Raw genomic sequence first — 27,875 nt, 5'->3', positions numbered from 1 at the left:
ATCGAGTCCCACATCGGGTTCCCTGCTCAGTGCAGAGCCTGCTTCTCCCTCTCCCTCTGCCACTCCCTCTGCTTGTGCTCTTCTGTCTATCTCTCTGTCAAATGAATGGATAAAATCTTTTAAAAAAAAATAAAAATAAAAATAAAAGAAATATTTCAGATATAATCCCCAAAATGAACTTAATGAAAATATGTAAGTGAACAATTATAACAAATTTGGCTACCACAAGTATATAAAATTATATGGATATAAGCTATAAAAGAAACCCTGGAAAATGAAAGTATTTGACATACTGGAATTGTAAGCTGTCAGATAACTTTAATGCATTCTTAAATTCAATTTTAATTTCTTTCAAAGTAATATGTATATAGAATCTTACAAAATAGCATTGCCTTACCAACCCTCCTCCCTATTCCAGTTCTCAACCCTCAGAGACAATGACTTTCATCTCTTTAACTGCTATTTCTGTCATTTACCTCCATATCCAATACTCTTTTTTGCAATTCTTTGATTGTTTTCATTTGGTGACGTAATTTATTGACTTCCTAACATGGCAGATTAGGATTTAGTTCTTTCATGCTGCCACCCACACATAATTCCACCTTTCATGTCTGCCCAGTAATGTTTTCATTATTACAGCTTGCTTTCTTTTTTTGAAAAGATTTTATTTATTTATTTGCCAGAGAGACAGAGTGCGCGAGCACAAGCAGGGGGAACAGCAGGCAGAGGAAGAAGCAGGCTCCCCACTGAGCAAGGAGCCCAATGCGGGACTCGATCCCAGGACCCTGGGATTATGACCAGAGCCAAAGGCAGACACTTAACCAACTGAGCCACCCATGTGTCCCACATTATTACAGCTTTATAAGAACTGTTCCTAAGTAAGCCAAATAGTATACTGGAGTCACGTTACCTTCACATCTTTGCTGTATTAGATCTCATTTTCTAAATTCTGTGTCTACCTCTTTCTCAGTTTACTCACCAGTCTAGGTAGAACATATCTCCTAGTAGCTACCTCAGAAAGGGTGAATGGATGGTAAAATTTTTGTGACTTTGAATGTCTTAAAATGCCTTTATTCTACCCCTCAGTCAATTTATAATTTGGCTGAGTGTAAAATTCTAGGTGAGAAATAATTTTCCCTCAGATATTTGAAGGCATTGTTTCCATTGTCTTCCAGTTTCCTGTCTTGCAATTATGAGGTTTATTGCAATACTGACTTCCATTCCTTTGTACGTAAGCTGCTTTTCCTCTTTGGAAGTCTAGAACCACTCTATTCTTTATCCCTGGTGTTCTCGATTTTTACAGTGGTATGTCTTTAGTGTGAACTTTTAAAATTCACCATACCAGGTATGGGGTGGTCTCTTCCAGTCTAGAAACTCATTTCTTCAATTTTGGCAAAGTATTTTGTCTTTTCTTCCCCATTTTGTAACTCCTGCTCTTTGAATATGTTGGACTTCCTGGATCATTTCTTAATTTTTTTCCTTACTGTTTTCCAGTTTTGTCTTTTTTTTCTATTTTCTAGGAAATATTACCAATTATCTTTCAAACTTTCTATTGACGTTTTTGTTTCTACCAGCATTTTTAATTTCCTAGATTTTCCTTGTTCTCTATTCTATTTTTAAAAACTTTTTATTATGGAAAGTGTCAAACATTTACAGAAAGAAACAAAAGAATATAGAGAACCCCTATATACCCTCCTTGCTGCTTCACCATTTCTCAACTCACGGTCAATTTTTTTTTGCATCTGTGTCCTTTCTTTTCCCCTCTCTTGATACTATGAAGCATATCCTAGACATTGTACAGTTTCTTCTGTAAATATTTTAGTATGTATCTCTAAAAGATAGATTCTTAAAAGAAATAATACAACTCTATCACTATACCTAAAAAATTAATATACAGATGTCTAATCAATGTTTGAATTTCCAGTTGTGCTATTGTTGTAATTCATCTCTCTTTTTGCAATTTGTTTGAATCGAGATCTATAGAAGAGCTCTATTTTGTAGTTCGTTGATTTCTCTTTAGGTCTTTTAATCCACGAACTCTGTCTCCGTTTTTTTTTCTTTGTAGTTTATTTGTTGAAGATACTGGTTCCTTTCCCCCTACGCCTTTTAAAGCTTCTTGTTTCATGGGTGCCGTATGGTCTTTGCTCTGTTGGGGTATTTAAATTACAAGGTTGGTTTTTAGGTTTTCCCCTCTTCTTTACATTATCTCTATTTCCCTTTATTCCCTTTTTTCTGCTTATTTTGATAACTCTTTTTCATCTTTAGAGCCTTTCCTCAAATGCCTGGGGATCCTTTGCTAACTTTTTCACATTTAAGAGTGAGGCACCAGGGCACCTGGGTGGCTCAGTTGGTTGAGTGTCCCAACTCTTGGTTTCGGCTCAGGTCATGATCTCAGGGTCGTGAGATCAAGCCCCGCTTTGGGCTCCATGCTTAGTGGGGAGTCCGCTTGATATTGTCCCCCCTCCCTCTGCCCTTCTCCTCTCTCTCTCTCTCCCAAATAAATAAATAAATCTTTAAAAAAAAAGAGTAAGGTACCAAATAGCCAATTGGAAAGAGTTCTATGGCAAGAATTTCCTTATTTCTCATTGACTTCATTCCCTTAGGCTTAGCTTTTAGCATTCTCTTATCTACTGTGTAAGTTACCACTTACTCATCTGCTCTTGCTTCCTCTCCTGTTCTTTGTCCTTGTGATTTTATGCATAATTTTTCCATTATAGTGATTTCAGTGGGGCTTTGGAAGAAAGTAGAAAGTAAAACATTTATGTTTAACCAGAAGTCTCTTTCTATTTCAGAGTTCCTATTAATACAATAAATGGGGTCAAATAGAAGTCAGTAGTGTTAAGTTGAGTTTGTAGGGACTTTTGTCCTAATACAATAGTCTGTGGGCCTTAAAGTTTCTTAATACATAACACTAGAGGGGCGCCTGGGTGGCTCAGTCGTTAAGCGTCTGCCTTCGGCTCAGGTCATGATCCCAGGGTCCTGGGATCGAGCCCCGCATTGGGCTCCCTGCTCAGCGGGAAACCTGCTTCTCCCTCTCCCACTCCCCCTGCTTGTGTTTCCTCTCTCACTGTGTCTCTGTCAAATAAATAAATAAAATCTTTAAAAAAAAAAAATACATAACCCTAGAAACATAAACAGCATTTCTTCTTGTTCACTCTTAGGTTCAAGTCAAGGAGGATTTAAAATCTAATAACTACTATATGAGAAAAATTATTTCAGAGGAATGTAGTTGCTTTGCCAGCATGAGTCATTATTAACAAATTCTATTTTAGGGTTTAGAGTTTAACCAATATAAAACATGCCTTCTTCTAAACCAGTATATCCTAATCAAAATTCCTGATTGTAGCATGATGTAGGACTTTACATGAGTAAAAGAAACCAGATTAGAATTATTACACAGTCCTGCCTCAGACAAATGAAGGAATTCTTGAGTAAGTAAATCTCGCTGCTCATTTTCAACTAAACAAGTTCTCATCAGTGTTACATGTAAGGAAACCACCTCACAGGATAATCATAATAGAAAAAAATCATCTTGTTCTAGCCTCTCATTTTATAGAGAAGAAAGCTGGAAGTCCCTGAGCAGTGTTAAGAATTTGACCAGGTAATTCATCTAGTTACTAGCAAGGCCACTGAAACCTGTAGTTCTTGACTCCCAAATAATTGATCTTTTTATTGTGGTAGAATAATAGATGAGGGATATACAGTAAATACATTGATGGGTATTTTTGCTGCTCACTGAGCAGAGAGTTAAGTTCTAAATGATAAGCTTTGTAATCTTTGTATAATTATTGAAAGAGATAGAAATTTGGAATCCAGCTTTAAGGTAATAGAAACTGAATCCAAGTTCATATGGGTAGCAGTAGAAAAAGCACAGATGTGGGCTAGACTGGAACAGAATTATCAGCAGACCTAGGTGATGAACCTCATTCATAGAAATAATAGAAGGGGCCTGTTGGATAGAACACACCAGAGTTATTGTGATAGGATAAGATAATGAAATTGATATACTTGCTGGACAAGTCATTTAAAAGACAGAGCTTTATAGATATCAAGAGCAAAATGATTTCTATATCTGGTTTGCCCATTTTCAGTCACTGGCACCGAAATCTCTTAATTGGAAGTGGAAAACTGGTAGAATGGGAAACATTGGATTTTTTTTATATTGTTTCTTTTTTCCAGGGGTCTTATTTCTGTGTTTTAAATATCTGGTCACTTTAAGATTTTATTTATTTATTTGAGAGAGAGAATGAGAGAGAGAGAGAGAGAGAGAGAGCACATGAGAGTATCTGGTCACTTTATATTGAAAAGAATACCAGTTCATCTTTCTCTCTGTCCCTACCCTGCCCCCACAGAAGACTCTCTTCCCTGTTCTTTCTGCTTAATCTTTGACATAACCATTCAGTCACTCTGGCCTGAAGATTGCAAGTCATTTATGATTTATCCTTATTATGCAACAGAAAAAATAATAAAATTTTAATGAATGATTATTTTCACCACTTAAATCCATTGAGCTACCAACACAGAATACTTATCAGAATGTATTCTATTTAGTTAGTTGTCTGTCATTCCCACCAGATTATGAGCTCCTTGAAGATTATTTTGTTTGTATTTGTATCTCACAGTACCTGGTACATAGAATTTGCTCAGGAAATCATTGGTTGGTAAAAGAGAGCTTTACCTACAGGATCAAACAAATTTATCTGCCATTACCAATTGTCAAGAATCTGGGTCTTCCCAGTTTCACCTCCCCAATTTCCATACCAATTTGGTTCCTTTCTCTTCCTCATGCATGCCTCCATGTCCTTGCTTGCGCTGGTATTCCATACCTGGACTTTTCTTCTTTAGGCCTGATCCTTCACATCCATCTAAATTCCACTCCAAAAGTTCCTAACTCCACCTCTTCCTTCTTGCTTTCCCATGCAAGTAAAACTCATCTTTGCCTTCTCTGAATTTCTGTATTTCTTACTGCTAGTTATAAGTCATTTTATCCTTTTATCATATTCATAGTGCTATAGCTAACATTTAATTGAATATCTCCTATATACCAGGCTCTGGGATGTACAGACCTTATCTCAAATGGTCACACAGCCCACAAAGGTACAGTGGTGTTATCTCTATTTTATAGATGAGGGGTAACGGAGGCTCAAAGAGTTTAAGTAGGTAACTTGCTTAAGATTACACAGATCTTTTTTTTTAAGATTTTATTTTATTTGACAGAGAGAGAGACAGCGAGAGAGGGAACACAAGCAGGGGGAGTGGAAGAGGGAAAAGCAGGCTTCCCACTGAGCAGGGAGCCCAATCTGGGGCTTGATCCCAGGACGCTGGGATCATGACCCGAGCCAAAGGCAGATGCCTAACAACTGAGCCACCCAGGCGCCCCAGATTACACAGATCTGAATCCGATTTTTTTAACTCTATAAAGCCTTTGCTCTTTCAGCTGCACCACATTATTTCTTCTTCCTCTCCCTTTCCTCCTTCCCCCAAAATAGACCTTTTTGGGTACAGCCATCCTTCACCATGTCTGTCACGCTTTACAGATGCTTAATGAATGCTTGTTGAAATGAGTTGATAGGGTTGGTAGGGGTAGTAAAACCTATTCCATTTTCTTTTGTGTGTATTTTAATATTTCATTGGGATGCCTCATTTTTAAAGAGTTCCTCTTTTTTGGTCATTTTTCATAACTTTGATTAAAATACTTATAAATTTGGGGCGCCTGGGTGGCTCAGTCGTTAAGCGTCTGCCTTCAGCTCAGGTCATGATCCCAGGGTCCTGGGATCGAGCCCCACATCGGGCTCCCTGCTCCCCGGGAAGCCTGCTTCTCCCTCTCCCACTCCCCCTGCTTGTGTTCCCTCTCTTGCTGTGTCTCTCTCTCTCTCAAATAAATAACTAAAAAATCTTAAAAAAAAATAAAATAAAATACTTGTAAATTTAATGTTAAAGCCAACATCTGATTCAACATCTGATATGTTCTCTGTTTTTTTAACCTAAAGCACAGATTTTATAAATATAAACAAAATTTGTATAATTTAGTAAAAAAATATTAATTTTGAAAATTCAAGAGTAATAGTTTTATTTGTACATATAAATAATTTTATTGGTATGTATAAAAATATGAATTCACATTTTAGCATAATTTTATTTAAAATAGGCGCCAAAGAGATTTTGTTTTAAAGACTGTCTCTGAAAGCTATTGTAGTACAGCCATATGTACAATATTTTGTAGTTCGAGATCGTGTTCGGACAAAAATGGAGCGTGATATCTTGGTAGAAGTTAATCATCCTTTTATTGTCAAGTTGCATTATGGTAAGTTATGAACCAGTTGCAGCCTCATCCCTCCACTTGATCCCCCACTCCCTGAGTGCATTCAGATATATTAATGTATATAAATATTTACTTGTGTATATTTATATGTGTTTAACAGATAAAGTCATGGAAATTAAGCCATTACTTCTTAAACTTTAGAAGCCTTTATTGCATTTATACTTATGTTTCTGAGTAGTAGCCATAGGAATAGGTAATAATAATCATTGTTTTCATAATAATTCATAATAAATCATAATAATTGTTTTTATTATAATAATTAATAACAGTGTACCAGCATTTTATAGTCCATATGTGTTAGCCCAACTTTTCCTAAAAACAAGACAGAACCCTAATGTCAACATCCCGAAGCTTTTATCACCTTTCTTTTCCCCAAAGGTGTATGTACTTTTTCTCAGTGGGTTAAGTTTTCTCAGTGGGTAAAATACCCTTAATATGTGTAATTAAAGCTAGCCAACCCACATTTTTCCTGCACTTAAGTGACATGGTTCTTGTATTTTGTTTCCTGGTTAAGTAACCATGTTGGGAATTTTTCTTATTGATCACATGTTTTAAAACTACTATATTCCTGGGAGACTATTGCCTGAAGAAAATGCAACAAATGTTCTAGTGGTTCCATGATGAGAAACACTGCCTTTAACATTTCCGCATGGAAACTAGGAGCAATCAGTAGTTATCTTCTCAGTAAAAATCAGTTTAGATCTATGATATAATCATTAATTTGCTTAAAAATAATATTCATTTGTGAATGAGTTGACCTAATGTTAGCCAAAAAAATAAACTCTGGTGGTTAAACAGAAATTTTCATTTCTTCATTCAGCTTTTCAAACTGAAGGGAAGTTGTATCTTATTTTGGATTTTCTCAGGGGAGGAGATTTGTTTACACGCTTATCCAAAGAGGTATGTAATTAATCTCTATTTTTAATCTATCTATACGCATCCTATTTTAACTAAAGCTTTGTTATATTTCAATATTATGTTTATCGTATTTTCTGTAGTGGTACAAGAGTCTTACATTAAGGAATTAGAGCCAAAAAGAATTCTTTTCCTACCTTTTGAAGTTATTCTGAAAGTAGGACTTTAAATTGATAAACTGTCTTTGTCTTTTGTCCTGCTTCTTTTAGTTACAGTTTTTCAGAAGCAATAATATATCAAGATATCCTTAAACAATTAGTAGTGGAAATTCAGTATGCATTTAAAAGATCGTTTTTCATTTTTAAGATGTTACTGTGGTAGGCCAACAATGGCACAATCTGAATATAGATGTTACTTAACAATATGTAAAATTAGTTCCCCCACAGTGCACATTTAGCATTTAGAAAGTGATTAGTTGACTGATTTGATCATTTTTGCAAGTTCCTTTCATTAGTAAATTGTGGATAAAACTACATGTGATTAGCATATTTATAACTTTTTGAATATTTAAACTCTAGGATGGAATTTTAAATAAAAACTACAGACACAGAAAGAAAATAAGACAGAAAAATTATTATTTTATTTTAGGTGATGTTCACAGAAGAAGATGTCAAATTCTACTTGGCTGAACTTGCACTTGCTTTAGACCATCTACATAGCCTGGGAATAATCTATAGAGACTTAAAACCAGAAAAGTAAGGAATCATGCTACTAAGTTGAATACAATGTTATATAATTATTTAGGAGGTAATAAAAAATAAAATTACTTCATAGAACTACCACAAGAATTACATTAGAGTGCCTGTGCTTCACATTTCTGCTAACTCTGTATAATCTCATACTTTTAAAAATCTGCCAGTCATAATATCTGTTATTGTTACCTTGTCTTCATTTGCATTTTTTTTATTTTTAATGAGGTTGAAATCCATGTTCATATGTTTATTGGCAATTTGTATTTTTGTGATTTTTCTGTTCATGGCCTTCATTCATTTATCTTGGAATATTTCTTTCCCATTGTTTTGTAAGAGACCTTTAGAAATTAAGAATTTAACCATTTGACATATATTGCAAATAGCTTTTTTAGTTTGTCTTTTAATTTTAACTTATTCTGGGGCGCCTGGGTGGCTCAGTCAGTTAAACGACTGCCTTCAGCTCAGGTCATGATCCTGGAGTCCCAGGATCGAGTCCCGCATCGGGCTCCCTGCTCAGCAGGGAGTCTGCTTCTCCCTCTGACCCTTCCCCCTCTCATGTGTGCTCTCTCTCTCTCTCTCTCTCATTCTCGCTCTCTCTCAAATAAATAAAAATCTTTTAAAAAATTTTTAACTTACTCTATTCTTACCTACACAAGTATTTTTTTCTCAGATATACCAATCTTTTGTGATCTCTTCCATGACTTTTATTCTTAAAAAACTTTTCCAATCCCATAATCAGATACTTTTCTTCTTATTTTATGGTTTCTTTTTTTACTTTTAACTCCATCTGGAAATTTTTTGGTATGAAGGATAGCATAGAGCTAATGCTTTCCTTCAAATACCATTTATTGAATTTTTTTTTTTTTTTTAGAGAGGGGGAGAGAGAGCATGCATGAGCGGGGGGGCAGAGGGAGAGAGAGAATCTTAAGCAGGCTCCACATCCAGTATGGAGCCTGATGTGGGGCTCAGTGTCACAACCCTGAGGTCATGACCTGAGCCCCTGAAAATGTTCTTCTCCACATCATCTCAAATTTTTAGTGTGAGTTGAGCAAATTTCCCGTTGTTTTTGTAGTAGCAAGTATCAAGAAGCTAATATTTGAGGCACCTGGGCGGCTCAGTTGGTTAAGTGTTCAACTCTTGATTTTGGCTCAGGTCATGATCTCAGGGTTGTGACATGGAGCCCTTTATCAGGCTCTGTGCTGGGCATGGAGCCTGCTTAAGATTTTCTCTCTCCTTCTCCTCTGCCCCTCCCCCCATTCACGCTCACACGCACGCTCTGTCTCTCTCAAATAAATAAATAAATCTTTTAAAAAAAGAATTTGGATATTACTTACATTAAAATGTTACATATGGGGCGCCTGGGTGGCTCAGTCGGTTAAGTGTCAGCCTTTGGCTCAGGTCATGTTCCCAGGGTCCTGGGATCAAGCCCTGCATAGGGCTCTCCCTGCTCAGGGGGGAGCCTTCTTCTCCCTCTCCCTCCCCCTCTGCCCGCGTTCCCCTTGCTTGTGCTCGCACACTCTCTCTCTGTCAAATAAATAAATAAAATCTTTAAAAAATAATAAAAAAATAAAATGTTACATGCAAAATTTAAATTATATATTACAAAAGGAAACAGGAAATGATCCTTTGGAATCCTATTACATGATCATTTAGAAATTATACTTTCACATTTTACTTTTGTTTTTCATACATTTTGGTTTTGGATAAGTTTCATATGGCTCCGTTGTTATTCCTCAGATAATTATTAAGTTTTTCTCATCATTTTCCTGATTTCTAACTGTCAAGACACAAAATATAATTCCTGGTGAGAATAAATATTCAAGCATATAGTCCTTAGAAGAAAAAAATTACTATAAACATAAGCTTAAACATTCATAATAAAAATATGTGTTAGTGTTTTATGTCATTTAGTTGAATGTATTTATTGTAAACCATTGGATTAGCATTGGTCATAAAATTATGTATACAGCATGGGCCCTTCTTAAAGTCGAATAAGATCAAATGTAAGTAAGAAGTGAGATTTTTCACAAAGATGCCTAGATGACGCTATTAATTGAAATAACATTTAGTTCTTAAATAATTCAAGTATATACCATCATATAGAACTTGGAAGAAATCTCAATTTTTAGACCAGTTGTTTTATGCACTATAAGGGGTTTTCCACATTCTTTTAAACCAGAACTCTGTTATAATAAATATGGCTGAAAATTATTAGTAGTAGTTGAAAGGGAACTTTGCCTATTGAAAGTAATACAGTTGGCTTTTTCTTTCAAAGATAAAGGATGGGCATGATTATCTTAAAAAAAATCCATTTGCTATAGAAGGCATAAGTAATGTTCTTTTAGCTATGTTCTCTTTTTTTCTCAAAATTATGAAGAGTAATTTGAAGTTTTAGAATTGTCTTTCATGTATTTATTGGACAGAAGGGAGGATGATTTCCACCATACCTAATAATTCCCTTTATATTCCGTAAATGGTTGGTCTGCTTTGTAATCAAGCATAATTAAGATTTGTATTTTTTTCATAAGTCCCTTACGAAGAAGACATGAAAAATAAGTCCCTACTGAATTATCCTCAGTGGTAAACTTTATTGTAATCCTATTTGAATTGATGTAGAAAGGTTGGTAGTATTTCTGACATAGTAAAATTTTATTATAGCAAAATTTGGCTTTCACATTTTTTTTTAGTTAGAATTAAAAGTAAGGAAATGCCTATGTTATGGAATGGCTTTGAATATAAGTGAAACAGTTTATTACTTGGCCTTTCAAGTCAGTATACTAAAATACCTATCCAGAAATAGAATTATTGGCCTATAGCCTAGTACTTATCCCTTCCTATAACTTGTTAATTAATGACATTATTCTCCACTCAAGTATCTCCTAAAGCCAGAAACCTGAGTATCTTCTCCATTTGTTCTTTATCATGATCCATATCTAAGAGCTCACTAAATACCCTTTACTTTCCCCTCTAAATTGTTCTATGAAAATGCAGATCTGATGATCTCTACCTTTCATGCATATAAACTTTTTATGATCTTCAGTGTCCTTGAGAAGCCCAAACTATTTGGAATGCCTTATTGGCTTTTTGTAGACTGGCCCCATGCATTCAACATACGTTTCTTATTTGTCTCTACTCTGCCAGGCACTAAGCTACAAGATGAATAAGGTCAAACCTAGAAGCTCAGAGTTTACTGAGAAAGAGAGAAAACACTGGAGAATGTATACAGTGAAGGGATGGGTCAGTGAAAAACAAGGAGTATAAGGAAGTTGTGTTAAGAAGAGGATTGGAGGGCGCCTGGGTGGCTCAGTTGGTTAAGCGACTGCCTTTGGCTTGGGTCATGATCCTGGAGTCCCAGGATTGAGTCCCGCATTGGGCTCCCTGCTCGGCAGGGAGTCTGCTTCTCCCTCTGACCCCACCCTCTCTTGTGCTCTCTCTCTCACTCTCTCTGTCTCTCTCTCAAATAAATAAATAAAATAAAATCTTAAAAAAGAAGAGGATTGGATAGCGGGTGCCTGGGTGGCTCAGTTGGTTAAGTGTCCGACTACTGATTTCAGCTCAGGTCATGATCTCAGGGTTGTGAGATCAAGCCCCACGTCCAGCATCGAGCGTACTTAAGATTCTCTCTCCCTTTCCCTCTCCCTGTCCCCTGCTCTAAAAAAAAAAGAAAAAGAGGATTGGATGGAGAAACTAGGAAAGAATGATTGAGTCAGATGCCAAAAAAATGACCAAGAAAATGACAACTTTTATGCAATTGACTTAAATATGTGGACCCTCTGTCTATTGTGCAAGCGCTAGGGATTTTAGTTAGGCCAACTCTGCAGAAAGGCATTGGAAAGAGCAACTAGAAATTAGAGTATAGGTTTTGGTTCTTTTCCTAATAGTTTTCAGGTGCCCTTAATACACACTTATAAGGCTTTGCCTTTAGGTTTTGTTATGTATATGTGTCCAAAACATTTTTCTCCTTTTTTACCTTTCCCCTATTCACAGTCTAAAACAATATTTTAGAACAAATGTGGTGATCTGGTGCTTAACACCATAGTTTCAGTTCCAGGTTCTATAAATATCTAGTGGTTTGAAAAGATTTTCTGACTTTGTTTTCTTTCAGCATACTTCTTGATGAAGAAGGTCACATCAAGTTAACAGGTAAAAATCCTCATTTTATTAAAATATTCTCTTCTGGGCGCCTGGGTGGCTCAGTTGGTTAAGCGACTGCCTTCGGCTCAGGTCATGATCCTGGAGTCCCGGGATCGAGTCCCGCATCGGGCTCCCTGCTCAGCAGGGAGTCTGCTTCTCCCTCTGATCCTCCCCCCTCTCATGTGCTCTCTCTCTCTCCTCTCATCCTCTCTCAAATAAATAAATAAAATCTTAAAAAAAAAAAAAAAAGAAAATTTAAAATATTCTCTTCTACTCTATATAATTTCTTTTGAGGTTGATTGTGGTACAAATATTGAGTAACACATTGCCTTGAAAACTAGGATTAGAATTTTTTAATAATGTAAATATTAGAACTCAAAGCTTAAACTTTAAATGTGGAAATTATTGTAGGATATTTATGAATTTTATATTTATTTTGGCAGATTTTGGCCTAAGTAAAGAGTCTATTGACCATGAAAAGAAGGCATATTCTTTCTGTGGAACTGTGGAATACATGGCTCCCGAAGTAGTTAATCGTCGAGGTCATACTCAGAGTGCAGATTGGTGGTCTTTTGGTGTGTTAATGGTAAGGATTGGGGTGTTTTTTTGAGTTCAGTAATATGGTAGAACTATAAATCACTTGTTATTATATAGCAATTTTACAAGATTTGGTTTGAATTAAGATGATGCTTTTTTACTTTCTGGCCTTGAGATTTTGTACTTATTAACTAATATACCTCTGATGATACTGCCTTTTTTGTAGTTTGAAATGCTCACTGGTACACTACCTTTCCAAGGAAAAGACCGAAAAGAAACAATGACTATGATTCTTAAGTAAGTACTCCCTAATGGATATGTTTTGATGAGATTTAAAAATAAATGCTTCAAACTAAAATATGAAATTTTATTCATCGATATTAGGATTTTAATATTAATGTGTTTCAAATATGAACAAGCCCCGTAGATTTAGAGTACTCATGTTATTTTTTTTTCTGGCCACACAAATGTTGGAGCCTTTGGCCTTTATTCATGCCCGCCACCAAGTACAGCCAGAGACAAGGCCCCTGCCCCAAGCAGAAATACCCAGGCATCCAGGGCTCTGGGTTACATCTCCAAAGGAGTACTCATATAATCCTCATGTTAATGTTAAAATATTGAAAGCTTCACCTTTAAGATTTGGAATATGACAAGGACATCCATTATTCCACTTCCATTCACATTGTCCTGGAGATACTAGCAAGTACAGTAAGGCCAGGAAAAGAAGTAAGGTTTAAGGTTTAAAAAGAAAGAAGTAAAATTGTCATTGTTATATAACAAGACTGTGTCCATAGAAAATCCAAATCTTCATATACATTCTTGGAATTAATAAGAGTTTAGCAAAGTTGTTGGATCAGAGGTCAATAAATAAAATCTATTTCATATCTATATACTAACAACAGAAAATGGAATTTTTTAAAAAGATAGTCTTTACAATAGTATAAAAAACTCAAATAACTAGGGCTAAATCTAGCAAAAGTTATACAAAAACTCTATGCAGAAAACTAGGAAATTTTATTTAAAGAAAATTTAAAAGGCCAAAATAACTTGGAAGGTTGTACCATATTCACATTGTGACAGACACAGTATTGTAAAGATGTGGGTTTGTATAGATGAGCATTTTCCAATAGAAATGTGATGTGAGCCACATACTTAATTTTAAATTTTTTAGTAGCAACATTTAAAAAGTAAAAAAATATTAATTGTAATATATTTTATTTAACTCAATATATACAAGATATTATCATTTCAACATATAATCAACATTAGAAAATGATTCATGAGATATGATACATTTTTTTCATACTTACTTGAAACTCAGTGTGCATTTTATATTTTTTCCAGGGTGCATTTTACACTTACAATTTGGGCTAACCGTATTTCAAGTGCTCGGTGCCTGTTTGTTGCTAGTGGCTACCATATTGGACAGCATAACTATAGCCTTAATGCAGATGGAATTTAAATTTTAAGAAGTTTTTTGTACGAAACTTGATAAACTGATTCTAATATAATATATAGTACAAAGGACCAAGAATAGCTAAAACGCTCCCAAAGAAATCAAGATAGGAAGAATTGCTTTACCAAGTATCCAGTCTTACTCTAAATTTAATTAAGACAAAATGTCATTGAAAGAAGTATAGAAAATATACTTGTGCAATAAAATAGAGAGCCAGGTAACAGAACTATATATATATAGACATTTGATTTATGACCATTGGAAATTGCAGAACAGTAGGGAAGTAACAGCCTTTTTAAACAAATGCTAGAAAAATCATATGTAAAAAGATAAAACAATCCCTACCTCATGCCACACACAAAAATCATTTCCGAGTATATTACAGATATACATATATTTTAGTATATGTGCTGCCAAAGTAAGCATACAAATATATATATATTTACATATATATGCAAATAGGCAAAAATAGGTAAAATATATGTAAAAAGGCAAAAAAAAAAGCTTCTATAAGAGTATAGGAGGTGGGCGCCTGGGTGGCTCAGTCGTTAAGCGTCTGCCTTCGGCTCAGGTCATGATCCCGGGGTCCTGGGATCGAGCCCCGCATCGGGCTCCCTGCTCTGCGGGAAGCCTGCTTCTCCCTCTCCCACTCCCCCTGCTTGTGTTTCCTCTCTGGCTGTCTCTCTCTCTCTGTCAAATAAATTAAAAAAAAAAAGAGTATAGGAGGTTATTTTCATGATCTTTGGGTGGAAATATAGTCTTCAGCTACAAAAAGCACTAGCCATAAAAGAAAAGACTGATAAATTATTATTACATTAAAACTGATTAACTCCTCATCAAAAGATTCCATTGAGAGAGTAGAAGAAAACATTTGAGACATATAACCAGCAAAGGGCTTGTATCCAGAATATATCAAGAACTCCAGTCAATCAATAAGAAAAAGACAGCCCAATAGAAACATGGGTAAGAGATGCAGGGACTTCACAAAAGAGGATATTTAATGGCCAATAAATAGTTGCTCACCCTCACTAATCAGAAAGTACAATGAGCTACAACTGCATATCCACCAGAATGGCTACCAGTAAAAAGACTGACAGTATAAAGTGCTGACAGGATGTGGAGCAGTGGCAACTTTTATCTATAGCTGGAAGGAATATAAATACTCTTATAACCACTTTGGAAAGCAGTTTTTGACATTATCTTCTAAAGCCAAATATATGTATACCCTCATCCAGTAATCCCATTCATAGGCATGCACTCAGTTTACATGCATCAAGGTACTTGCACATCAAGAAACTAGAACAAAGATGTTCATAGCAGCATTATTTGTAATAGCCAAAAAGTGGAAAATGGATCACTAGCAGTAGAGTGGATTCATAAATTATGATATATTCATACATGAGATACAGCAGGGGTTGACAAACGATCTGTAAATATTTTAGGCTTTGCAAGCCAATACACACTGTGTCTGTCACATATTCTTATTGTTTATTGTTTGTTTCCAACACTTTAAAAATGTAAAAACCTGGGCGCCTGGGTGGCTCAGTCAGTTAAACCTCCAGCTCTTGATTTCAGCTCAGGTCATGATCTCAGGGTCATGGGATCAAGCCCCATGTCAGACTCCGCCCTCAGCACAGTCTGCTTGTCCCTCTCCCTTTGTTCTTCTCTGCCACTTGTACTCACTCTCTCTCTCAAATAAAATCCTTAAAAAAATGTAAAAACCATTCTTAGCTCGAAAGCCATACAAAAAGAGACTGAGGCCTTTGGCCCAGGGGTACAGTGTGCCATACAGCAAAGACAATGAACAAACCACAGTTATATGCAGGTACTTGGGTAAATCACGTAAGAATGCTGAGCAGACAGATACAAAAGAATAAGTAACTATATGATTCTATTTATAAAGTTTTTTTGTTTTTTCTTTCCAAAGATTTTAGTTATTTACTTAAGAGAGAGCAAGAGAGAGCATGAGCAAGGAGAGGGAGAAGCAGGCTCCCTGCAGAGCTGGGAGCCCAATGGAGGGCTCTATGCGGGGCTCGATCCCAGGGCCCCAGGATCATGACCTGAGCCGAAGGCAGACGTTTAACCAACTGAGCCACCCAGGCGCCCCTCTATTTATAAAGTTTTAAAGTAGACAAACTAAAGCACAGTTTTTAAGGTCCATATTTAGATGGCAACAGCCAAGGCAAAATAAGAAAAGTGGTTACATTGAATGAGGGGTTACAGTGTTATATTTCTTGGCCACATGACTTTGTGGTAAATCAGTGAATTATACTTTGGTGATGTTGGGGTTGTGCAGGGTTGGTTTGTTTTGCACGTTATGTTATTCTCCACAATAAAAAAGGTAAAAAAATATTTGCTATATAAATTAATGTTCCCTAAACCTTCATTACTCCATCGATCCTGGCCCCTTCCTTTCAGCTAACAAATATACTCTAGTGTCGGGAAAAAAAAAAAAAACCTTTCTTTGACCTGGCTTCCTTTCAACTTTCTGCCCAACTTTATGCATCCTTTCATCACAAAGCCTCTTTAAAGAATAGTCTGTGCTTTCTGTTACCATTTCTTGGCTGCTTTTATTCCACAGCCTGTTGATCATTCATTCCCACCACTCTCCTGAAACTCCTCTTATTATGGTCAGCAGTGATCTGGTTGCTTAAACCAGTGGCAGGTTGTTAGAAAGGTGACTCTCCGCACCATTTGTTCACACAATTCATTCAACAGATGATTGAGTTCTTGCTACATTTACATAGGATGCAATGTGAACAAGACGGACAGGATCTTTTCCGGTCTCACAGAGCTTGCATTCTAGTCGGGGAGACAAGGAATTAATATTTTTTTTTTATTTTTTATTTTTTTTAAAGATTTTATTTATTTATATGACAGAGAGAGACACAGTGAGAGGGAACACAAGCAGGCAGAGCGGGAGAGGGAGAAGCAGGCTTCCTGCCGAGCAGGGAGCCCGATGCGGGGCTCGATCCCAGGACCCTGGGATCATGACCTGAGCTGAAGGCAGACGCTTAACGACTGAGCCACCAGGCGCCCCAGGAATTAATATTTTAAAAAATGAATATAATAATATCAGATAGTAATAGGAGCAATAGGCATAATAAACCAGATTATTCTTGAAGTGTGAGGGAAGGGGCAGGGGCAGAAGCCATTTTAGAGGAGACAGTTAAGAAAGGTGTTTCTGGGAGTATTTGACATTGTTGGCCACTTTCTTCCCATTTAGATCTTCCTACTCGCATCTGCTTCTCCTGCCTCCCTAACAGTTCCTCTTTTGATCTCCTGCTTGACCATTCCTTCTCTGCCTGCTTTTCTCTGTTTAGTTACGAAAAACTTCTAATGTAATTCGCAAAAATAGAATTAATACAGTGAACACATATATCAGTCATGCAGATTCAACAGACATCAAGATTTTGTCACATTTGCTTCATCTCTTTCTTCACTGAAATATTTTAAGCATTCCAGACATGCCATTTCTCACCTACTGCAGTTTGCATCTCTAGAAAATATGGATGTTTTCTTACATAACCACACCTAACAAGACACTGCTAAGGTATCCACTAATACCAATTCTTAACCAGACTTTTCAGATTTTCTCCAGAACTGTGTCTTTATAGTCCCAAATCACATCTGAACATTTCATTTGGTTGTATTTCTCAAGCTTCTGTTTTTCCAGAACACTCTACCTTGTTTTTCCCTACCATTTACTTGTAGAAGAAACCAAGACAGTTTTATAGAATTCCACTTTCAGAATTTATCTTGTCAAAAAGACAACCTCTCAGTATATGAAACAAAAAGCATAAAGCCAATCCTATTGCTTACTATAGTAAGGGAGAGTGATGCTGATCTAATAGTGTCTAAGCAGCATAGACCACTCTTCTTAACATAGGGTTTGGGGGAAGGGTGGAGTTTAAGAATTGGCAGATTTTCAGGGCCATAAGTGGGTTGACATCATCTCTAAGAGTGGTTACTTGGGTGGGACTGTTGTTGATCACTTGGCACTCAGGTGTGGTTGTTGGGAGTTAGTCCACTCTTGTTTGGCTGATTTTCACAGATGAAGAGCAGTTACTGATTGGTTGGTTTGGAAAAAAACAAAAACAAACAAACTGTTTACCTAGGCAGGTTGTTTTTGATCAATTGAATGAGTTTAAAGCCAGTTCTTGTGGCTCTCTTGTTAACATGGTTACACAATTAGTCTTTTCCTAGGAGTGTTGAAATTGTTTTATTCTCCTTGTAATATTGTTTAACTTGTTCCTTTATTGCATTTCTGGTTAAGTTTTTTTGGGCAAGATTATTTCATAGCTCATGCTGCACCCTATTGCATCACATCAGAAGGCTTAGAACACCTGGTTGTCCCACTTTAAGTGATGAGTTCTATAGTTACAGCTGATTCCTCTATTACAAAGTTCCCTGGCAGGCTTTCATCTAGTGGTTTCAACCATTGGTAATCATTACTTGAAACAGTTATTTTATTAGGGATTCAAAAATCGTGATTTTCTATTACTTTTATTCCTTCTTTATTTATTAGCTGGTATTTTCCAAAACACTGAACTTTCTCTAATCAACTAGGGCTCTTTAGTTACCTTGAAATAAGGCTCAAACAAGAAAGTCAGAATAAATATTTGATTCTTAATTATTTCCAATTGCCAGAGCCCTGATTACCTCCAGTGGGGATGGTGTCCAGTGAGTTGGGTTTTATGTTAGTTTTTTCTTTTTCTTATTTTACTAAAATGAATCTATGGGATTTAATAATCAGTGTGATTCAGCATTTTCAAACAGTTGCATTCATTATTTTTAATGCTCAAATTGTTCTTTTTCTGACCACTCTTTAAATGTTCTTGTACCCCAGGGTTTCATCTCTGATACGCTTTTCTTCCCTTCTGTGCTCATTTTCCTGGCTAACTTCAGTCTTTCCTATAACTACTGTCAGCATTTTAATTACTCTCAAATCACTCTTTCTTTAACTTAACCAGGCATCAGACCTATATTTGCATTTACTCACCTGCATGGCTCTCTGAAAAAGTGATATGTATGACTTAACATTTTTAAACTAAATTTATCTGTTTGCTGTTCTTTTTTCTTGTTGTATTTTCAATTAGCCTCATTTCTAAGCACGCTGCTTCCCAAGCCAGAAACCTAAAAATCATTCTTGATTTCTTCCCCTCTCTTGCACATGCAGGTATTGACCAAATTTGCTCTCAGAAATATTTCATTGTCCTAGGCTTTCCTTTACATTGCACTGCTTACAGTTCTTAGACCATGGTGGTTTCCTACCTACACTACTGAGTCAAGCTCCGAAGTAGAATGCCTACAACTACCACCACTTCCCACTCCAGGTCAATCTATACTACCTTTGGAGTTACCTTGTTGAAAATAAATTTGGTCTTGTTAGTCCACTGTTTAAAGACCTCTGCTATATCCTTATTACCTAATATGGCAGTATTTTCCCAGATTTGTTCAACAGAATCCTAATTCTACAAGATGTGAATAGGTATTCTCTGAAAAAGAGGTACTGGAAGCAAATGTTTAGAAAAATACTGATTACTTTAGATTTCTCAGCCTTTTATATGCAGTGTATTTTATTCTGTGTCTCCAACAGGGGGTATAATAGATACATTCCACAAATTTATTAGATCATGAAGTATTTTGTTGTTGTTGCTGAGTGTCTAGAGAATTTAAAGTTATTTAGTAAAATGTTGGGGGAACACTGGCCAAGTGAATAAATTCTCAACCTTTAAACTGCATTTAAGGCCTTTCAGTCTCTCATGTTAAATTAGATGATCCCCTGCTGTTCCCTTAGCAGTCTTTCCATATGTCCTTCTGAATTTGCCTCTTCACATATTAGGGTTATCCTTGGGTTATCCATCTCTGTCTTCCCCACTAACTGTGGGGGGCTATCTTCATCTCTATATCCTCAGCACTAAGGAATATCTGGCACGTAGTAGCTCAGTAACAACTCACTGAATAATAAATGGATCTATTTCTGAAGTAGAAATTTCTCTGCTAGCCATTTCTCCAGCTCTGTTACTATTTTCATACTTAGAGGATCATTAGTTCCTTAGTTTATAAGTTAGAAAAAAAGAATAAAATTATATATTAGAGCTGAAACTGACCTTCAAGCTCATTCAAGCTGGTGGGTTTCAGACTGTGTGCTGTAGACTCTTAGATGTTCCACAGACCCTTTTCCCACCAGCTCCTCTTCCTTGTAGGACTATTAAAGGGAATGGGAGGAAAACATAGGCATATGTAGCACATGTTCTTTTAGCAGTTTTAAATAGTGGATTTCTTAAATTTCTTTTGAAAAAAGGTTCCAAGGCTACAGTTTGGGAGCCATTGATCTGACGGTTAGTCCCCTTGCTTATAAAGAAGTGGTAACAGACCGAAGGGAATTGTCTTTTCCCAAAGGTCACAAAGTTCTTAGTAACAGTGCCAGAACTAAAACTCAGATGATCTTACTCTCACAACAGTGCTTGTTGCAAAATTTATAAAAACGGAAAAGTTTGTTAGAAGATTATGGACTAGGGGTGCCTGGGTGGCTCAGTCAGTTAAGTGTCTGTCTTCGGCTCAGGTATTGATCCTGGGATCCTGGGATCGAGCCCCACATCGGGCTCCCTGCTCAGCAGGTAGTCTGCTTCTCCCTACCCCTCTACCCCTCTCCCTGCTTGTAGTCTGTCACTCACTCTCTCTCTGTCAAATAAGTAAATAGAATCTTTAAAAAAAATTATGGACTAAAATTCTATTAAGTGTTCACACAAAAAAACTATACACAAATGTTCATAGCATCTTTATTTGTAGTAACCCAAAATTGGACACAATCCAGATGCCCTTCAACAGGTAAATAGATAAACTGGTACATCCACACCGTGGAATACTAATCAACAACTTGGATGAATCTCAAGGGAATTTATGCTGAGTAAAAAAAGATTGCACACTTTATGATTATACTTACATAACATTCTTAAAATGACAAAATTATAGAAATGTAGAATAGATTTGTGATTGCCAGAGGTTAGGAATTGGAGAGGGAAGGAGGCAGGTATGGTTATAAAGGGATAACGTGAGGTATGCTGGTGGTAATGAACTGTTCAGTATCTTTACTGTGGTGGTGGATACAGGAACCTATACATATGGTAAAATGGCATAGAACTAAATTTAAACACACAATGAGTGCAGTTAAAACTGGAGACATCTGAAGGAGATCAGTGGATTGTATCAATGTCAGTATTCTGGTTGTGATAGTGTACTATAGTTTTTTAAGATGTGACTATTGGGGAAAACTGGGTAAAAGGTACACAGGATCTATCTGTATTATTTCTTACAACTTAGTATAAATCCACAATTATCTCAAAATAAAAAATGATTAAAAATTTTAAAATAAAATACAAATACCTCCAAAAAATAAAATGTTATTGTGTGGATTTATTATTTAGAGCCAAACTTGGGATGCCACAGTTTTTGAGTCCTGAAGCCCAGAGTCTTTTACGAATGCTTTTCAAACGAAATCCTGCAAACAGATTAGGTAAAATTTGTAATTAATTTGTTTCTTTTGTGTGTTTGTTGGTCTTTGGGGTTTTTTGATGGGGGGAGGTAGATATTTGTTTTTGTTGTGGAATTATGACATAGTAGGACAAACATTAAAAGCAAAGACTAAATAAATTATATATTCCTCCTTGAAATAAAATTACCATTTAATCAAAAATTTTAAACCATTTAATTTTTGATAGGTGCAGGACCAGATGGAGTTGAGGAAATTAAAAGACATTCATTTTTCTCAACAATAGACTGGAATGTGAGTATAAAATGAAAATTTGTTTGAATTTTTTTTGTAATTAATGCATGTCTAAGTCTCTCTTTTTTCCCACCAGAAACTGTACAGAAGAGAAATTCATCCACCTTTTAAACCTGCAACTGGCAGGCCTGAAGATACGTTCTATTTTGATCCTGAGTTTACTGCAAAAACTCCCAAAGGTAAGGAGAAAATGTAAAAACCTAAATGTAACATATATATGTATGACTCTTAATGCTATCCTCATATCTCCCCGTCATACCATATCCCTGCTGCAATAACTAGATAATTAATAAATCCTTTATAGCATTTTATAGCAGTTAAGATCCTTGTTAAATCTTTTAGCAAATTAGGTTGTGCCTTAAACTTTGATACTATTTATGTGAAAAAATTCTTTGGTTGTGCATTTATTTACCTGTAGCTATTTTTACATGAAATACTCTTCAGTATAGATAGTACTCTTTAAAACTCTGATATTAGGTAGTATTCTGGAAGTACTTGTCAAGTTCGAATGCAAAACATAAACTTTATATGAGGTGTGATAATTTCAAAATGATTCATATCCTGTGTCATGCTTTATCCTAGAATTGCGTAAACAGTGACTATTATTAGAGAAATTATCTTTGAAATGGTAATCTGTATTTCATTAAATTAGTGTGTGTATGCATGTAATGGTGTGTTCTGCACTCTCGTACTCTCTCATTTAGGTGTACCAGACCCCAGGTTTATCATTGACAAGCAAAGAAATAAAAAGTATATTTGCATATATTTTCTATAGAGTACATCATTTAAACTTCACTTTATTATAAAGCTTTCCAGTCAATAACCTCATAAATTATGTTAAACACTGGTGGATATTTATTATTTTTATAAGACAGTCTTAGAAATTTTGATTAATACATGAATAAAATTTTATCAAATACATGAACAGTGGTATGCATAGAATTGATGATATATGGTAATGTTTTACTTTGCTTTCTCATTACAATTTGGCCTGATAGAGGAAAAATCTCAAAAGAGAGCAGTTATATATTGTATTCTGCCCAGATTGGTTCTCTTAGAAGAGTTCTTCAGTATGGTTCTCTTAGCAGAGTTCTTCAGTATAATACTGTCACATTGGTTTAAAATGCACTAAACAATCTTTGTTGCTGAGAATATCAAGCTGATATTAAAAAAGAACTTTATGTGGAGTTGATATTTAAGTATATTTGCCTGTTTGCTTTTTGCTTGCCCTTAGCCTTTATAGTATGATTATAAATATTAGTATGCTTAATTGTGTCTTTATATTTATGAATAGCACATTTGTTCTGCTTTTATTGTTTGTTTTTGTAGTGAATATTAATTATATTTTTTTAAAGTATTTTTCTATTTTTGTTAATGCCAGTAGATTCCACACAAATAATTTGAGTAACCATACATGTCATGTCATAAAATATATTTTAAGGACTGCATACCATGATTGTCTCAGAAATTACTTTTGTTCCTGGGGCGCCTGGGTGGCTCAGTTGGTTAAGCGGCTGCCTTCGGCTCAGGTCATGATCCTGGGGTCCTGGGATTGAGCCCCATGTCCGGCTCCCTGCTCAGCGGAGAGCCTGCTTCTCCCTCTCCCTCTGCCTGCCACTCTGCCTACTTGTGCTCTCTCTCTGTCTCTCTGTCAAATAAATAAATAAAATCTTTAAAAAAAAAGGATTACTTTTGTTCCTTATATATATAAATGTAGTAATTTTTAACTTGTAGTTTAGATTTCCAGATTCTGATATTATATATTGAGACTACCAGACTAAATCCCTTTCTCCTAAATTATCTGTAGGTGAACCTTGTATCTCCCCCTCACTAGGAGCCATAGCATTGTTAGGTTATCATGTAGGGTTGCACTGTTTAATATGGTAGCCAGTAGTCACGTGTGGTTATTTCAATTTAAATTAATTAAAATTTAAAATTTTGCTTCTCAGTCACACTAACCACATTTCAAATGCCCAGGAGCTGCATGTGGCCAGTGGCTACCATATTGGACAGCACAGATAAAGAAAATTTCCATCACTATAGGAAATTCTATGAGACAGTGCTAATTTAGAATAACATTAGCCTAGTAATTCATTGATTTATTATATTCTTCAATGAGTTAGCTATTTTCTGGGCTCAGAGGAACTAGGATGTTAGAGTTGTGATGCCAATAAGCCATCAGGACAAAGCTGATAGAGTGTTTCACTGAGTTATCCTAGAAGCCCTGGATGCCTAAGAAGTGGAATTCCAGAATAAGTGAGAAAGGTCATACTGTCAACAGTTCTTCCCTTAATTATCTTTCAGAGTATTGCCTTCTTAGTAATGTATTATTCTTTTCAGATTCACCGGGTATTCCACCTAGTGCTAATGCACATCAGCTTTTTCGGGGGTTTAGTTTTGTTGCTATCACCTCGGATGATGAAAGCCAAGCTATGCAGACAGTTGGTGTGCATTCAATTGTGCAGGTGAGTGAATGTATAAATAATTTAAAATTTGAAATGTAAAATATAGTTTACTGTGTGAATAATTAGATTTAACTGCTGATTTTAAGTGGGCAGTTTAAAATAATACATTTTATATCATTGATGTTACTCTTAGGAATTCCTTTCATATGCCTTTAAAAAGATAGGGTGCCTGGGTGGCTCAGTTGGTTAAGCATCCAACTCTTGATTTCAGCTCAGGTCATGATCTCCTGGTCGTGGGATCAGGCCGCTGGTGGGGCTGTGCACTCAGTGCGGAGTCGGCTTGAGATTCTCCCTCTGCCTCCCACCTGCCCCGGCTTGCACACGCCCATGCGTGCTCTTTCTTTCTCTAAAATAAATAAATAATGAATCTTTAAAAAAAAAAAAAAAAGATCGCATGCACCAGAGTCCTGGATACCTATCTGACTTGAAAGGGGAGGGGCACCTGGGTGGCTGAGTTGGTTAAGCCTCTGCCTTCGGCTCAGGTCATGATCCTGGGGTCCTGGGATCGAGCCCCACATCAGGCTGCCTATTCAGTGGAGAGTCTGCTTCTTCCTCTCCCTCTGCCCCTCCCCCTGCTTGTGTTCTCCCTCACTCTGCGCTCTCTCTCAAATAAATAAATAAAATCTTTAAAAAAAAAGGGGGGGGAATTCTAAGAGAGTTGAGATGCATATCACCATCTTATCTATACCCTCTCCTATGCCTCATAATGTTTATCTGGCCTAATTTGTTTCATCTGCTGCCTCTGTCAGGTCAGTTATGATGAACTGAGGTCTCCTGGTTCCCTGATGGCTTGGAACAGGGCTCAGCAGACTTATTCTGTAAAGGGCCAGTTAATAAATATTTGAGGCTTTGTAGGCTATATGATCTCCATTACAACTACTCAGCTCTGCCATTGTAGCACAAAAGTAGCCATGGGCTATAGCTAAATAAATGAGCGTGGCTGTGTGCCAATAAAACTTTATTTACAAAAGCTAGTAATGAAACAGATTTGGCCCACAGGCTATATAGTTCACCAACTTCTGCCGTAGAAATGTGTAAGAAATAAAAGTGAACTTCAGTCTTATGTTTTCCAAGTTTTGTGTCCTTGTTCTTTTGGAGCCCCCATTGCTATTTAAAAGAAATGGTTATAGGTACAATCTTAGGGTGTCCCCCACCTCATTATCCCATCTGTGTATCAGAGTTGGAGCACAAGGTAAAAACAACAGAAGCAGGTTTCCAGATGTCTGTGTGTTTGTAACAGGAGACTGAACTAGTAAATGTTATTAGAGGAACACAAGTAGTAAAAACCATTAGATTTATTTCATCCCATCCTAGCATCATGGAAAGGTAAATTTAATAAATCTTCCAAATCATAGAGGGAATAGATATATCTTTTGAAGCACTGATTGTTTTTAGGGCACTAATTAGTGCTTGAATTTGCTTGATGATGAAGTTGCTTTTGCTCTAAAGTTTTTTCCTGAGTTAAGTTGCTTTCCACTTTCTAGAAAACCAATTTAAACACTGGTTTTTAAATAAAGTTCATGATTGAAGTAGTTTGTTCATTTTACTATAGCAAGCATGTGATGTATGGCAAGTTTTTAAGTTATAACTTCTGTACCTAACATAGAAATCACAAACATATATTCTACAGAATTCAAATGTTAACCTATACACAGTTCATAGGCATTGGTGGGGGGGGGGGTCTCCTTTCAATATAGCCAAGGACAGCACAACTTCCCTCACCCTGCTTATGGAACTACTAATATGCTAGCCATCATCCTACCACGTGTTACTAGTCCTTAACCCTTTAACAGCTTCTCTAGCAGAAGTTGTATTGAAACTTTGACTTGAGGGTGGAAATGGAGGGCATGGCTACTGATAGTCCACAATGATGATAATAGGTATCACCTTCAAATATGTTATTTTTATTTAATCCTCACCATTACCCTCTGAGAAAACACATGTTCAGGGTTGCAGTCTGCCAGAGGGGCATCTGAGACAAGAATCCGGTTATTCTAATTCTGAATCCTCCTAAATCTTTTCTTCTATATCAGAGGCTTCAAACTTCTCCCTATTTGCAAAAGTACTTCAAAGGCCTAGCGCCAGTTGGGGAGTGGAATAGGGCTCAGTCGCAGGCAGGGCTTTCAACCCCTTATCAAGTAACTCTGCATTTTCTGTTGTACATACTCAATTTTTTCTTTTTAACATAAGCTTTTTAAAAAGCCTATTTCTTGGGGTGCCTGGGTGGCTCAGTCGTTAAGCGTCTGCCTTCAGCTCAGGTCATGATCCCAGGGTCCTGGGATCAAGCCCCACATCAGGCTCCCTGCTCAGCAGAGAGCCTGCTTCTCCTTCTCCCCCTGCCCCTGCTTGTGTTCCATCTCTTGCTATCTCTCTCTGTCAAATAAATTAATAAAATCTTTTAAAAAAAAACTTCTTAAAAAAAATTAAAAGCCTATTTCTTGCTCTACGTTTTATGGTAGACACCTCTAAAATACATAGTTGTAGAAGAATAAATGCTGTAAAGATTCATTTTTATTTTTGCTTATATTCATTTATATTTATTGTTAACATCAACAATGCATAATGGGTAACATATTCCCCTATTATGAATTGTACCATAGTCATTACAAAACTCTTTGTCAATTTGTAATTGTGTTTGTAGCAGTTGCACAGAAACAGTATTCAGTTTACTGATGGATATGAAGTAAAAGAAGATATTGGAGTTGGCTCCTACTCTGTTTGCAAGAGATGCATACATAAAGCTACAAACATGGAGTTTGCAGTGAAGGTAAATATTTTTAGATTTAAAATACAACTCTGGGGCACTTGAGTGGCTCAGTCAGTTGAGCATCTGACTCCTGATCTCAGCTCAGGTCTTGAACTCAGGGTCATGAGTTCAAACCCCACGTTGAGCACCACGCCCAGCATGGAACCTACTTAAAAAATTTAAAATAAAATATAAAATGCAACTCTAACAGTTATTATTCACATGTGTCAGTACCAGTTAAACTTAAACACTTCTTCTTTGGTAAATGTGCCTTTTGTTTTGTTTTGTTTTTTAAAAAAGGTAAATTTAAATGTTTGCCTAGCAACCCTTAGGGATCTTAATCTGGAACCACGGATTCACCTGTAAACTAAAGGCAAGGTAGCGTACCTCCAGTTTGCTCAAGGCATTAGTAGTTTACACCCGACCTGATTTTTAGTAACATCCTTTTACTCTAAAAAGTCCCCCATTTTGTGGTCTAAATATCAGGGAATTCCTCAAGATTGTATGCCAAATTTTATGTGTTTCCATTTTTCTGGCAAAAATGTTCATACTGTCCTTTACATATAAAAGGATCTATGAACCAATAAAAGTGAACCACTACTGTTATAAAGTTTATTATCATTAGCTGTTTTAATTTCAGCAGGTGTCAAGACAATAAGAATTTTCTAAGCCAAAAACCAAATCACATGGCTCTATGATAAAGTTTGAGTTACAAACCTGTAGTTGTAAGTGAAAAAATACTATATTCAAGTCTCTGCCTTTTCATTTCTTGAGATGGTAGTCACTACTCTCCCAGTACAAGCGATTTAATATCTAAAG

General features: G+C 36.2%; 1 protein-coding gene across 15 annotated transcripts in view; it reads left to right on the top strand.

Moving 5' to 3' along the window:
* The window catches only part of RPS6KA3 (ribosomal protein S6 kinase A3), a 113,692-nt gene that overhangs the window by 64,658 nt on the left and 21,159 nt on the right, over positions 1-27,875 (top strand). For all 15 annotated transcript variants that reach the window (XM_032389689.1, XM_032389687.1, XM_032389686.1 and 12 more), the window contains 11 exons: positions 6,224-6,304; positions 7,143-7,222; positions 7,826-7,932; positions 12,035-12,072; positions 12,507-12,649; positions 12,827-12,897; positions 21,487-21,575; positions 21,781-21,845; positions 21,922-22,024; positions 24,186-24,310; positions 26,952-27,077. In XM_032389689.1, coding sequence (XP_032245580.1) covers positions 6,224-6,304; positions 7,143-7,222; positions 7,826-7,932; positions 12,035-12,072; positions 12,507-12,649; positions 12,827-12,897; positions 21,487-21,575; positions 21,781-21,845; positions 21,922-22,024; positions 24,186-24,310; positions 26,952-27,077 — 1,028 coding nt within the window. The remainder of the gene's footprint in view (positions 1-6,223; positions 6,305-7,142; positions 7,223-7,825; positions 7,933-12,034; positions 12,073-12,506; positions 12,650-12,826; positions 12,898-21,486; positions 21,576-21,780; positions 21,846-21,921; positions 22,025-24,185; positions 24,311-26,951; positions 27,078-27,875) is intronic.

Source organism: Phoca vitulina, unplaced genomic scaffold (genome assembly GCF_004348235.1).
Source record: "Phoca vitulina isolate PV1807 unplaced genomic scaffold, GSC_HSeal_1.0 scaffold55, whole genome shotgun sequence".
NCBI lineage: Eukaryota > Metazoa > Chordata > Mammalia > Carnivora > Phocidae > Phoca > Phoca vitulina.
The sequence above is the reverse complement of the archived record's forward strand: the minus strand, read 5'-3'. Positions and strand labels throughout refer to the sequence as shown.